Here is a 15,000-nt window from a genome sequence, read left to right as displayed (position 1 = left end):
ATAACCGCTTCTACTTTTGGGTGGATTGAAGGTGAAGCTGGATCCCATGAGCTGAAGCCTAACCCCCCCCCCCCCTGTAAACACATAGGCCACTAGTACATGTGCCTTTTCCTGTAACCTGTGCTTCAGCTGTACTATGCACGGCTTGTAAGCCGAGATCTGTAAAAAGAGAATTCTTAGATATTTTACCACAAATTTACGATACATAATTTACATGTAATATCTTTACCGTGGCGTATTGACACAGCCGCAGGAGTGCTTGTGTAATGTTTATGTTGGTCTGGCGGGTGTTTTACGACCTCGTCAGGTGTTGTAGGTGTTTGTTTACGTTGTCTGTGTCTACCTTTACGACGCGGTCAGCTGATATACAACTGTTTTCGTCTAATTGACAGTTAAACAAAAGATCAAATGAGGAACTATGAAACTAACAGTGCTGCTGTATTTTTGTAGCATTCTAAACTAATCTATCTTCTTGAGGTTATCTTGAGAAGATTTCGGGGCTTTTAGTGTCCCCGCGGCCCGGTCCTCGACCAGGCCTCCACCCCCAGGAAGCAGCCCGTGACAGCTGACTAACTCCCAGGTACCTATTTTACATCCAGGTAACAGGGAAATATGTTTTGATTTTACAATCAGGCGAAGAGTCGACTTGAGAATGGTCCAGGACGGACCGAAACGTCGTCGTCCCTTCACCTTCTAGTGTGTGGTCTGATCAATATTTTACATTCATTTTTGCGCTAGAATGTTTTTCAAAGGTTTTATGTACGCCCAAAATTGATTCCAAAATCCACGTGATATTTGCACAACATATTTTTCCATATTGCTTGTGACATCTGTTAATGGTGGCAGCAGGTGGGATGGTCACCTGCCAGGGAAGTGGAAGCGTCAACAGCGAACAACGCCGCCATAAACTCATACACACATCCGGACACCTTGGCGGAAATGTAGGTGAGGATAAGGGGGGGTGTGTGGGGGTTGGGTGGGGAGAGAGTTGGGGTATTGTGCTATACAATTGGATTCTTCGTTTCACACGGACGGAAAAATACACGAAATGCCATATCATTTAAATGCGGCGTCCGCTGGTCAGCGTGTTTGGATAGCTATGTTATATTGCGATGTTCATTGGTGGGACGTCACCATTTGGTCACCACTTGGTCCGGGAGACATCTCCCGTCACGCAGGGTGCAGTTGCGCCTCCACAGATCTCCAGTATCATCTTTTGATACTGGTAATGGCTCGAAAGGGCCACCACTTACGGGCTATTCATGCCCGTGCCACCTCTTGGGTGGCTTAATCTTCATCACTCAATCAATCAATCGGTGGGACGTGTTTGGGTAGCGTGTGAGCAATGTAACGTAGACGTTGTAAACTTTGAGATCTTAGACATTTCCTTTATTATGTGATTATTCGTTTCTTTCTCTCTTCTAACAACCTCTCCTTAACACGGGAGACATCTCCCGTCACGTAGGGTGCAGTCGCACCTCCACAGATCTCCAGTATCATCTATTGATACTGGAAATGGCTCAAAAGGGCCACCACTTATGGGCTATTCATGCCCGTGCCACCTTTTGGGTGGCTTAATCTTCTCTCTCTCTCTCTTTCCTTAAGTCCCATCTTCTCCAGTTCGCTCTTTGCATCTTGAAGATGGGATGAATTCCTCAACGTGTTATTACAACCACTACCATCATCAAACAATCATCACCACGATCAACACTACCATCACCAATCATCACCACGACCAACACTACCATCACCAATCATCACCACGACCAACACTACCATCACCACTACCACTAATAGAGTTCTTTGACAGCGTCAAGAAAATAGGACAGGAAACAGGCGGCTGGGCAGACTCCATCTTTCTAGATTGTGAAGAAGCATTGATATTGTTGATTGTTGCTGCCGGAGGCGGCTAGTTTATTGTGCACCCTATACTCATCCTGTGAGCGGTAGCGCAAAAAGCATTACAGAGACACACAAAAGGTCTTTATCGGACCTCATCTTAGATAATTATATAAACAATTGCATCTATCCTTCACACCTTATAGTTACAATGTCAGCTAGTTACTGGGGAGCCGGTCGGCCGAGCGGACAGCACGCTGGACTTGTGATCCTGTGGTCCTGGGTTCAATCCCAGGCGCCGGCGAGAAACAATGGGCAGAGTTTCTTTCACCCTATGCCCCTGTTACCTAGCAGTAAAATAGGTACCTGGGTGTTAGTCAGTTGTCACGGGCTGCTTCCTGGGGGTAGAGGCCTGGTCGAGGACCGGGCCGCGGGGACACTAAAGCCCCGAAATCATCTCAAGATAACCTCAAGATACCGGGGAAAACACAGAATTGGGCAAGGGAGTTCCTGATTTTAAAGAATGAAGAACAATGTTATTTATATTCTAACCTGCATCACTTATGAACCCATCCCTGCCCTTGTGTGGCAGTGTACAGTAGAAAGTTGTTTTCACATATCCATACATTAAAACATTGATTGTAACCATGATATATATGTGCTTCAGCCTACAGTTTAGACCTATTGTCTTGTGTATGACCCTCTGTCCTGCGTGACAGTGAATACCAGCATTATCCTCACTTTAATAAGACTTAATTAAAATCCTCAGATTAGGCAAAATTGTAATTAATTTTGTCAATAAAGATGTTAATAATAATAATAAGAGAAAACGTAGTGTCATTGTCACCGAGTTGTCGAGCTGGAGGGAAGAGAGAAATGAGGACCTATCTTATCTTGAGATCTATCTTATCTATGTTATCTTATCTTCTTATCTTGAGGTTATCTTGAGATGATTTCGGGGCTTTTAGTGTCCCCGCGGCCCGGTCCTCGACCAGGCCTCCACCCCCAGGAAGCAGCCCGTGACAGCTGACTAACACCCAGGTACCTATTTTACTGCTAGGTAACAGGGGCATAGGGTGAAAGAAACTCTGCCCATTGTTTCTCGCCGGCGCCCGGGATCGAACCCGGGACCACAGGATCACAAGTCCAGCGTGCTGTCCGCTCGGCCGACCGGCTCCCTTGACTGGTTGGAAATCAGTGATTCTTTGAGCACATTAGTGAACTCATGTGCGGGCGATGAGTCACAATAACGTGGCTGAAGTATGTTGACCAGACCACACACTAGAAGTTGAAGGGACGACGACGTTTCGGTCCTGGTTGATACCTGGTTGATACCTGGTTGATGGGGTTCTGGGAGTTCTTCTACTCCCCAAGCCCGGCCCGAGGCCAGGCTCGACTTGTGAGAGTTTGGTCCACCAGGCTGTTGCTTGGAGCGGCCCGCAGGCCCACATACCCACCACAGCCCGGTTGGTCCGGCACTCCTTGGAGGAATAAATCTAGTATAATAAATCTAGGTCCGTCCTGGACCATTATCAAGTCGATTGTGGACCATCTCAATCGACTTGAGAATGGTCCAGGACGGACCGAAACGTCGTCGTCCCTTCAACTTCTAGTGTGTGGTCTGGTCAAAATGAACTCATGTGGGTTATATGTAGAGGCGGGACCCCCAACATGCCCCCAACCTCCTCCTATCCTATAGTCCCCTCACCACCATCCCTCTCCTATCCCAACACCCCAATAATATCACACCTAACTCCCCCCCCAACCCCACGCCCTCTATCACAAGTCCAACATGCCCCCAACCTCCCTCCATAACCCACCTCCCCGCCCCTCTGCACACCATCGCCACTCCAAAATTTGTCGCCAGTGTCCACCCCTCCCATGGAACCTATCTGCAGAGTGATGTATAGTGCTGCTCCGAGTGAAATATTCTGGGATTAACCCCCCCAACCTACTCACTAAATTTAACCCCGGCGCCCCTCACTCCCTCCCTCTCTCCCTCTCTCTCCCCCCTCTCTCTCTCTCCCTCTCCCCCTTCTCAAAACCGCGAACTTATGTTGTCTTTTGTTACATTTTACATTGTGTTGCAGGAAAGGGTGTGTGTAGGAGAGAGAGAAGAGGGGGAGAAGGGTAGAAAGGGGGGTTTGAGAGTCTGGGATGCTCCCGGACGCAGGTTCGAATCCTCGTCACGGCCCTTGTGGATTGGTTCGTTAGAGATGGAGGCTGGGGGGGGGATAGGGGGTAAAAGAGGGAGTGATTGGGAAGAGGGAGGGATGGAGACGGGGGCTGGGGATATGTTATTGTTAATATAACCATCTTAACTTTTCTTAGAAAGGTTAGTTTTCTCATATATTGTCTAAGGTGAGTGTGTGTGAAGCTCTCATTCTTGAGTGGCTGTTCTTGTGTTATTTGTTCATGTTGGGGCTGTTCTTGAGGAGTTTCTTCCAACAACCTAGCCACCAGTAAATAGGTACCTGGGAGTTAGACAGCTGGCACGGGCTGCTTCCTGGGGGGTGTATAACAAAAACGAGGGCTAGTCGAGGACCGGGCCGCGGGGACGCTAAGCCCCGAAATCATCTCAAGATAACCTCAAGATAACCAGGAAAAGTCCACCCAGGTGTGATAAGGGCATCTGATAGCTGGGTGGACAGCGCTTCGGATTCGTAGTCCTGAGGTTCCGGGTTCGATCCCCGGTGGAGGCGGAGACAAATGGGTAAAATGTTTCTCTCACCCTGATGCCCCTGTTACCTAGCAGTAAATAGGTACCTGGGAGTTAGACAGCTACTACGGGCTGCTTCCTGGGGGGGGGGGTGTAACAAAAAGGAGGGCTAGTCGAGGACCGGGCCGCGGGGACGCTAAGCCCCGAAATCATCTCAAGATAACCAGTTGCCTCTCAACCATCACCAACTCATCTATTCACCAATACACATCAGATCCATTTACCCCTCCCCCCCCCCTTACCCACCATCACCAACACCATATCAGCACCATCACCACCACCAATTCATCTATTCTCCCCCCCCCCATCCTTCCCATCCACCACCATTAAAACCCACACGAGCACCGGGTCCGGGTCCGAGGCTTGACGAAGCAGCAGAGTGTTAAGCTCTCATAATGTACCCACGAGCGGAGGCCTTTCTTCTCGTTCATGTACTTCCAATGGCCCCATCGTCCCATCTCTGGGGGGTGGGGGGGCTCTGGGGCAGGGGGGAAGGTGGGGGGCCCCTGGGGCAGGGGGGGAGGGGAAGGGGACAGGCGCCAATAAGCCTCTAACCCACCGTGGGAAAGTCACGCTACTTCCGCCTTTCCGCCCAGGTGTGATAGGGACGGTGAGAGACGAAGCTTCGGTGGCTGGTGTTGAATGGGGTCGAGACAGGGAAGAGAGAGAGAAGTCAATGTGTTTACCTGTGTCCACTTAGCTAGTGGTGATTGCGGGGGCCCCGGGTTTGAGCTCTAGGGGCCTCAGCTGGCTTGCTAGGCTTATCGAGGTATACCCCCCACCCCTCCCCCACTCTCCCTAGGACCACTACTGATGACCCTCCCCCAGGATACATTCCACAACAGTTGCCTAACTCACGGCCGGGTACCTATTTACTGTTAGAACAGAGGCGTCAAATGAACGAACACGTGCCCAATTGTTTTTGTCATTACCAGGGACCGTTTGTATCCGAGATCCGGATTTGTGAACCGAAGAACGTGGATTTCCGTGCTACAGGACCCATATAATTATGCTAATGTTTACGTCGCTTAAATTCCTAGTCCTCACAATTCTTACTTCTCTGTCAATGTTTTTTTTGTTGTAATATACCTGTGTCTCATTCAGGTACTCAGTGTCTAACTGTGACCATTAGTTCGTAACCATCCCATGTCAAATATCCCGTCCTTGTCTATCTGGCCAATTACCCTGTGTAGTTTGTATATCGTGATCATGTCTATCGTGTTTTTTTCTATCTTCCAGTAAAGTGAAGTTTAGTTTCTCTATACTTTCCTCGTAACTTATACCTTTCATCTCTGGAATTAGTTTAGTGGCATATCTCTGGACTTTCTCAATGTTGATTTTGTGTGTGGTGAAATTTTGGACTTTACATTGACGCCAGATTTCTAGTAGAGGTTCTCACCCAGCACCCAGCAGGGGTTCTCACCCAGCACCCAGCAGGGGTTCTCACCCAGCACCCAGCAGGGGTTCTCACCCAGCACCCAGCAGGGGTTCTCACCCAGCACCCAGCAGGGGTTCTCACCCAGCACCCAGCAGGGGTTCTCACTCAGCATCCAGCAGGGGTTCTCACCCAGCACCCAGCAGGGGTTCTCACCCAGCACCCAGCAGGGGTTCTCACCCAGCACCCAGCAGGGGTTCTCACCCAGCACCCAGCAGGGGTTCTCACCCAGCACCCAGCAGGGGTTCTCACCCAGCATCCAGCAAGGGTTCTCACCCAGCACCCAGCAGTGGTTCTCACCCAGCACCCAGCAGGGGTTCTCACCCAGCAGTGGTTCTCACCCAGCACCCAGCAAGGGTTCTCACCCAGCACCCAGCAGGGGTTCTCACCCAGCATCCAGCAGGGGTTCTCACCCAGCACCCAGCAGGGGTTCTCACCCAGCAGGGGTTCTCACCCAGCAGTGGTTCTCACCCAGCAGTGGTTCTCACCCAGCAGGGGTTCTCACCCAGCACCCAGCAGGGGTTCTCATCCAGCACCCAGCAGGGGTTCTCACCCAGCACCCAGCAGGGGTTCTCATCCAGCACCCAGCAGGGGTTCTCACCCAGCACCCAGCAGGGGTTCTCACCCAGCACCCAGCAGGGGTTCTCACCCAGCACCCAGCAGGGGTTCTCACCCAGCACCCAGCAGGGGTTCTCACCCAGCAGGGGTTCTCACCCAGCAGTGGTTCTCACCCAGCAGGGGTTCTCACCCAGCACCCAGCAGGTGTTCTCATCCAGCACCCAGCAGGGGTTCTCACCCAGCACCCAGCAGGGGTTCTCATCCAGCACCCAGCAGGGGTTCTCACCCAGCACCCAGCAGGGGTTCTCACCCAGCAGGGGTTCTCACCCAGCAGGGGTTCTCACCCAGCAGTGGTTCTCACCCAGCAGGGGTTCTCACCCAGCACCCAGCAGGGGTTCTCATCCAGCACCCAGCAGGGGTTCTCACCCAGCACCCAGCAGGGGTTCTCACCCAGCACCCAGCAGGGGTTCTCACCCAGCACCCAGCAGGGGTTCTCATCCAGCACCCAGCAGGGGTTCTCACCCAGCACCCAGCAGGGGTTCTCACCCAGCACCCAGCAGGGGTTCTCACCCAGCAGGGGTTCTCACCCAGCAGTGGTTCTCACCCAGCAGGGGTTCTCACCCAGCACCCAGCAGGGGTTCTCATCCAGCACCCAGCAGGGGTTCTCATCCAGGATGAAATATCTGTGTCCAATAGTGCCACGAGTGTTGCCGGGTGTTGGATGCATGAAGGACTCAACTGAGACTTCCCAAAACTTTTAAGACAGTCGCTGGCTGTGTGGTCTCAGCACTGGACTGCCGGGGGGCGGCATGGAGACCCCCTAGCAGACCGGGTTCGAATCCAGGCAGGATCCGTCATCTCAGCCAACAAGCCGTGTACGACGGATAGTTCCCCCCCACCTCGACCCCGCCAGCTGCCACCTCGAACTATCCATCACGCTCCATAAAAGCGTGATGGATAGCACCACCCCCACACACTTCCTCCCTAGATACACACACTTATTCCCTTCCCTTCATACCCTTCCTTTGCTGACTCCCATCCCATAATCCTTCAGTTAACTATTCCACATCTTCTGAGAGTTCATTGCTCTTGCAGTAAGCTGTATCTCTCGTCACACAAACGCTTCTTCTGAAACTTTTTTAATAGTCTAAGTTTTCCTGGTCCACCCCACCCTCCTCAAGAGAGAGGGGGGCATACAGGTGGATTTGTCCAAGCCTGTCTAAATGGCATCACCATCCCTGATTGTTTAACTGTCTGGGACCTGCTTAGGGTGTAAATGGTAAGCCTCAGATTGTGTGAACAGTCCTGTCACACTCGGGTCCCATTCATGTTGGGAGCGTGGCGCACTTGAGTAGTTGGCTCAGGTCATCGCCTGATGCCACTCCTGCGTGTGTGTGTGTGTGTGTGTGTGTGCGTGTGTGTGTGTGTGTGTGTGTGTGTGTGTGTGTGTGTGTGTGAGAGAGAGAGAGAGAGAGAGAGAGAGAGAGAGAGAGAGAGAGAGAGAGAGAGAGAGAGAGAGAGAGAGAGAGAGAGAGAGAGAGAGAGAGAGAGAGAGACAGAGAGAGAGAGAGAGACAGATATTCCTCACATGTATTTGAACATATATGGACACCTATTGATGAATACTGTGTAGCATTCACATATACACATTCTGCTATGTTGATGTTGATAACATTTGTGAAGCTGTGGCGAGTGACTGCCAGCAGCCAGTCACAGCCAGTCACAGTCAGCCACAGCCAGTCACAGTCAGTCACAACCAGTCACACTCAGTCACAGCCAGTATCAGCCAGTCAGTCACAGCGATTCCAGCTAGATCATCAAACGTCACTCAATTAGATATGACACGCCGTGAATAGAGACTTCCGTTTGCGCTCCACTACGATAACAATGATGATATCCAGTCAGGCGGCGTGACCCCGTGGTAGATAACCAACTCAGGCCCTCCAGCGGGTATATAGGACCTTCTACCCACTGGAGATGGCCACCGTAGCCCGTTCTCTTCCTTCGTGAGCATCTCTGTTATCTTATCCTAGATTACCGGCAGGACCGGTAATATCGGGTGATAGCACCAACGCCACAAGTGTGATGATAGCACAGCCACCAACGCCACTACCACAACCTCGAGAGAGGTGCAGGATAATGTTGGCTGGCCTCCACCACCACCACTACCACCACCACACCCCCTGCCAGTCAACCTAATCTTCCAGGATTGCCTCTTCAGTTCTCTACACAAAGTTTCCTTATTCACCTGGTTACCCGTCTTCCAGTCGATGGTCTGCCCCTTTACCGTCTCTCTCTTTCTCCCTCTATTATACCTCCTCGCTTCTTTGTCTATCTAATATCCTTATCTTTAGTCTCCTGTGTTCTGGTCGGCGGTGAGAGAGACGTCGAGTTTTCTTTTGGGCGTTTAGACAGACAACCGCAACCCGCCGCTGGAATGCTTTTGGAGTAGGAATGTCCGCGCGGTCTTTGGCCCCCAGAGGAACTGGAATGTGGAATGCCTGCGGTGTCCGACACGGCACAACTGGAATGCGGAATGCCTGCAGTGTCCGACACGGCAGAACTGGAATGCGAAATGCCTGCAGTGTCCGACACGGCAGAACTGGAATGCGGAATGCCTGCAGTGTCCGACACGGCACAACTGGAATGCGGAATGCCTGCAGTGTCCGACACGGCACAACTGGAATGCGGAATGCCTGCGGTGTTCAACACGGCACAACTGGAATGCGGAATGCCTGCGGTGTTCGACACGGCACAACTGGAATGCGGAATGCCTGCGGTGTCCGACACGGCACAACTGGAATGCGGAATGCCTGCAGTGTCCGACACGGTACAACTGGAATGCGGAATGCCTGCAGTGTCCGACACGGCAGAACTGGAATGCGGAATGCCTGCAGTGTCCGACACGGCCCAACTGGAATGCGGAATGACTGCGGTGTCCGACACGGCACAACTGGAATGCCTGCAGGTGTTGTATGCTATGATAACGGGTTCTCTTTAGCCCGTGGCCTTCGCTGCATCACAGGTTATCATATGCCTTCATCATAAGATGCATACAAGACCTTTCATAGCAGGAAATATTGGAGTTTCTGAAGCTCTTGTTAGTCACACACTTGGTCCAAGTTGATACACGTTTGTTCTGTAACGACACAAACCTCTATACACGTCGTGGTTAGGTTACGAAGCCTCTTCATCATCCTTGCCAGTGGTGATGCATCATACTAGCCTCCAGCGCCTCATCATACTAGCCATCAGCGCCTCATCATACTAGCCTCCAGCGCCTCATCATACTAGCCAGCAGCGCCTCATCATACTAGCCATCAGCGTCTCATCACACTAGCCTGCAGCGCCTCATCATACTAGCCATCAGCGCCTCATCATACTAGCCAGCAGCGCCTCATCATACTAGCCAGCAGCGCCTCATCATACTAGCCATCAGCGCCTCATCATACTGGCCTGCAGCGCCTCATCATACTAGCCAGCAGCGCCTCATCATACTAGCCATCAGCGCCTCATCATACTAGCCTGCAGCGCCTCATCATACTAGCCTGCAGCGCCTCATCATACTAGCCTGCAGCGCCTCATCATACTAGCCTGCAGCGCCTCATCATACTAGCCATCAGCGCCTCATCATACTAGCATGCAGCGCCTCATCATACTAGGCATCAGCGCCTCATCATACTAGCCATCAGCGCCTCATAATACTAGCCTGCAGCGCCTCATCATACTAGCCATCAGCGCCTCATCATACTAGCCAGCAGCGCCTCATCATACTAGCCTGCAGCGCCTCATCATACTAGCCTGCAGCGCCTCATCATACTAGCCTGCAGCGCCTCATCATACTAGCCTGCAGCGCCTCATCATACTAGCCATCAGCGCCTCATCATACTAGCCATCAGCGCCTCATCATACTAGCATGCAGCGCCTCATCATACTAGCCATCAGCGCCTCATCATACTAGCCTGCAGCGCCTCATCATACTAGCCATCAGCGCCTCATCATACTAGCATGCAGCGCCTCATCATACTAGCCATCAGCGCCTCATCATACTAGCCATCAGCGCCTCATCATACTAGCCATCAGCGCCTCATCATACTAGCCTGCAGCGCCTCATCATACTAGCCATCAGCGCCTCATCATACTAGCCTGCAGCGCCTCATCATACTAGCCTGCAGCGCCTCATCATACTAGCCATCAGCGCCTCATCATACTAGCCTGCAGCGCCTCATCATACTAGGCAGCACATGAGGGGGCCTAGCATATACACTCAGCAGTCACAAGCAAAAAAACAACACACAAACTTCAGTTTGGGTTACCTTAAGAGCGGAAAACCTGTATAATGTCTCGGTGCTTCTATCACGATAATCTTCGAGCTAATCCCTAAGTAATTTGCGGCAAGATTTGTCCATTTCGCGAGGATACAGACACTCGCGTCTCCTGCCACATAAATTCGCGGCCTGCACTCCGCCAAGTGCAGGTGAACAGGCTACTGAATGCCCCAAAAATAAAGCTCTGAAATAAAGCGCCTTGTATCTTCTTTTTCCATTTTCCTCGCTCGCTAAGAAGCGGAGTTATAGGAACAGTCCAAATGGGAAGTATCCAAGAGCGACGGATAAGGAGAGAATGGCGGGAGGTATAAATAGCGTGGCGGTGTAGCACAGATAAACATCCTCATATCTCTTAAACACAACTGATGAGACGTGATTGTCACGTCTAGTGGGAATACCTCTTTGGGTTCGTCACACTTCAGCTCCTTCTTCCTGTGGCTGCGCCCCGAGGCGCGGCGGGCACCCAATTATGTTAAGACACCACTGACCTGAGGGTAGGGTAGATAATAATAATAATAATAATTTTTATTTAGGTAAAGGTACATACATAAAGAGATTTTACAATGTTTGCAGCTAGATGTAGCTTAAGCTACTCTATCGCTCTGGGGTGTATTTCTTTCTTGTCTCGGTAAACATACTTGAACTTGACACCACCGTGTGTGTGTGTGTGTGTGTGTAATTACCTAAGTGTAATTACCTAAATGTAGTTACAGGATGAGAGCTACGCTCGTGGTGTCCCGTCTTCCCAGCACTCTTTGTCATATAACGCTTTGAAACTACTGACGGTCTTGGTCTCCACCACCTTCTCCCCTAACTGTGTGTGTACTCACCTAATTGTACTCACCTAATTGTGCTTGCGGGGGTTGAGCTTTGGCTCTTTGGTCCCGCCTCTCAACTGTCAATCAACAGTCAATCAACTGTGTATGTGTGTGTGTGTGTGTGTGTTTGTGCACGCGCGCGTGCGTATGCGTACGTGCGCCTTCCCGCCAATCTTTACCTCACCTGTAAGAATACACCTTATGTGGCTCTCCCCCAAGGACTGTATTTGTAATTCTCCCAACCAATACAGTACGATAATCACATACACACACAAAAGATCTCGTATTATCTACTGCCCTTAATAATTCCCCATCTTCTCTCCTCTCTCTCTATCCCCCCCCCCCCTAGTCTTAGTGGATAGAGAGAGGATCTATCCCCACACCCTCTCCCTCTACGAAGATATCACCGGACATTAAATCAACCAGAACCTCGAACAAACCTCCCTCAAAGGTCACCTAATCCCATAATTCTCTCAAAGACTTGGCGCCCGCCACACTAAATACAGTTTTGTGAAGTGAAGAACCGCGCGCGAGAAGGCCTTTGTCACCGGCTTTGTAAACCCAACAAAACGAGGACGGCTTCCCGCCTGACTTCGAGTGGGCGAAGGTTGGGTTGGGTTGCCTCACTTTGTGTCGAACTCTTGCTTGTTTGCTGTGTACAAGTTCAAGTTCAAGTTCAAGTGTGTTTATTGAGACAAGAAAGAAATGCATCTCAAAGGGATAGAGTAGCTTAGGCTATTTCTACCCCTCCTGCTTGCTGTGTACTAAAATTTTTAATTTTGCCTTCGAGGGGTAAGTTTATTGGGCAGCGCCACTCATCCTGTGAGTGGACACACCGCCATAGTGACAGTATTGGGCAGCGTCACTCATCCTGTGAGTGGACACACCGTCATAGTGACAGTATTGGGCAGCGCCACTCATCCTGTGAGTGAACACACCGCCATAGTGACAGTATTGGGCAGCGCCACTCATCCTGTGAGTGGACACACCGCCATAGTGACAGTATTGGGCAGCGCCACTCATCCTGTGAGTGGACACACCGCCATAGTGACAGTATTGGGCAGCGCCACTCATCCTGTGAGTGGACACACCGCCATAGCAGCATGTACAACACTCCCCAATAGGAAGAAAACCCGCTGGGTTGTTCATCCTGTCACTTGTACCTTTGTGTTATTCCTTCACCTTCTGTACGCGTGACGATTTTACATGTATACGGAGAGGGAGACAGATAGAGACAGAATGACTCACAGAAATCACAATTGCATGATGCATCAAATGAACAAAAAGCTCAGTCAATTAAGGCAGCGTCTGGGATGCTCTCGGACGCAGGTTCGAATCCTCGTCACGGGCCCTTGTGGATTTGTTCAAGAGACAGAATGTTCATAGGAAGAGTACAAAAAAAGAGAAGACTGAAGAAGGAATATAATAAATTAAGTGACTCCTTAACAATACATACCTCCTTACAAGGAGGCATGAGGATCAAGGCAGAGGACGTGAACTGGGGAGTATGAACTGGGGAGTATGAACTGAAAGAGCCGTGAACTGGGGGTATCCTGGGGGGGAGTGAACTGAGCAGGCAGCCACAGGCGTGAACTGGGCGGAGTTTGGGGGCGTGAACTGGGGGGACAGGGAGGAGGGAATCCCATACACGGTGTGAAAATAACCCCACAATTCTAGCTATAGCGGCCGTACGGTCAAACCCCGCGACCTTCATTCAGGCCAGGGGACAGTTGACAATGTCGGCAGTATTTCTGGCCTGTTAGGGCAGCCGCCCCTCCCGCCCTGCCTACACCTCTCTCACGCACGCACGCACGCACGCACGCACGCACACACACACACACACACACACACACACACACACACACACACACGCGCACACAGGGGGTGTGTGAGGGGTGAGACCTCCGATTGGCGTGAAGTCACCAGTGGAGTCCCACAGGGCTCTGTACTCGGTCCTATCTTGTTTCTGATATATGTAAATGATCTCCCGGAGGGTATCGATTCATTTCTCTCAATGTTTGCGGACGATGCTAAAATTATGAGAAGGATTAAAACAGAAGAGGACTGTTTGAGGCTTCATGAAGACCTAGACAAGCTGAAGGAATGGTCGAACAAATGGGGAGTTTAACCCAACCAAATGTAATGTAATGAAGATAGGTGTAGGGAGCAGGAGGCCAGATACAAGGTATCATCTGGAAGAGGAAATTCTTCAGGAGTCAGAGAAGGAAAAAGACTTGGGGGTTGATATCACGCCAGACCTGTCTCCTGCAGCACATATCAAGCGGATAACATCAGCGGCATATGCCAGGCTGGCCAACATACGAACGGCATTCAGAAACTTGTGTAAAGAATCATTCAGAACTTTGTATACCACATATGTCAGGCCAATCCTGGAGTATGCAGCCCCAGCATGGAGTCCATATCTAGTCAAGGATAAGACTAAACTGGAAAAGGTTCAAAGGTTTGCCACCAGACTAGTACCCGAGCTGAGAGGTATGAGCTACGAGGAGAGACTACGGGAATTAAACCTCACTTCGCTGGAAGACAGAAGAGTTAGGGGGGACATGATCACCACATTCAAGATTCTGAAGGGAATTGATAGGGTAGATAAAGACAGTCTATTTAACACAAGGGGAACACGCACAAGGGGACACAGGTGGAAACTGAGTGCCCAAATGAGCCACAGAGATATTAGAAAGAACTTTTTTAGTGTCAGAGTGGTTGACAAATGGAATGCATTAGGAAGTGATGTGGTGGAGGCTGACTCCATATACAGTTTCAAGTGTAGATATGATAGAGCCCAGTAGGCTCAGGAATCTGTACACCTGTTGATTGACGGTAGAGAGGCGGGACCAAAGAGCCAGAGCTCAACCCCCGCAAACACAACTAGGTGAGTACAACTAGGTGAGTACACACACACACACACACACACACACACACACACACACACACACACACACACACACACACACACACACACACACACACACACACACACAGACACACACACACACACACACACACACACTTTCTAACGCCACAAGGACGTTAGAAAGAACTTTTTCAGTGTCAGAGTAGTTAACAGGTGGAATGCATTAGGCAGAGATGTGGTGGAGGCTGACTCCATACACAGTTTCAAATGCAGATATGACAGAGCCCAGTAGGCTCAGGAATCTGTACACCAGTTGATTGACAGCTGAGAGGCGGGTCCAAAGAGCCGAATCTCAACTAGGTGAGTACTAGGAGCAAGCAAAACAAGGTGAGTACTCACAAGTCAAACTGAGATGTACTCACAAGATGCCA

The 15,000-nt window shown here is 50.7% G+C and overlaps 2 protein-coding genes across 2 annotated transcripts in view; one reads left to right on the top strand and one right to left on the bottom strand.

The window, feature by feature from the left end:
• Window positions 1–15,000, top strand: part of LOC123769368 (LIM/homeobox protein arrowhead) — a gene marked incomplete in the record, with an annotated part of 163,112 nt that overhangs the window by 22,947 nt on the left and 125,165 nt on the right.
• Window positions 8,883–15,000, bottom strand: part of LOC138355308 (uncharacterized) — a 13,550-nt gene continuing 7,432 nt past the window's right edge. Inside the window, exon 2 of the mRNA XM_069310182.1 lies at window positions 8,883–9,465. Coding sequence (XP_069166283.1) covers window positions 8,883–9,465 — 583 coding nt within the window. The remainder of the gene's footprint in view (window positions 9,466–15,000) is intronic.

This window comes from Procambarus clarkii, chromosome 66 (assembly GCF_040958095.1).
Source record: "Procambarus clarkii isolate CNS0578487 chromosome 66, FALCON_Pclarkii_2.0, whole genome shotgun sequence".
NCBI classification, from domain to species: domain Eukaryota; kingdom Metazoa; phylum Arthropoda; class Malacostraca; order Decapoda; family Cambaridae; genus Procambarus; species Procambarus clarkii.
Note: the sequence above shows the minus strand (reverse complement) of the source record. Positions and strands in the feature narration are given on the sequence as shown.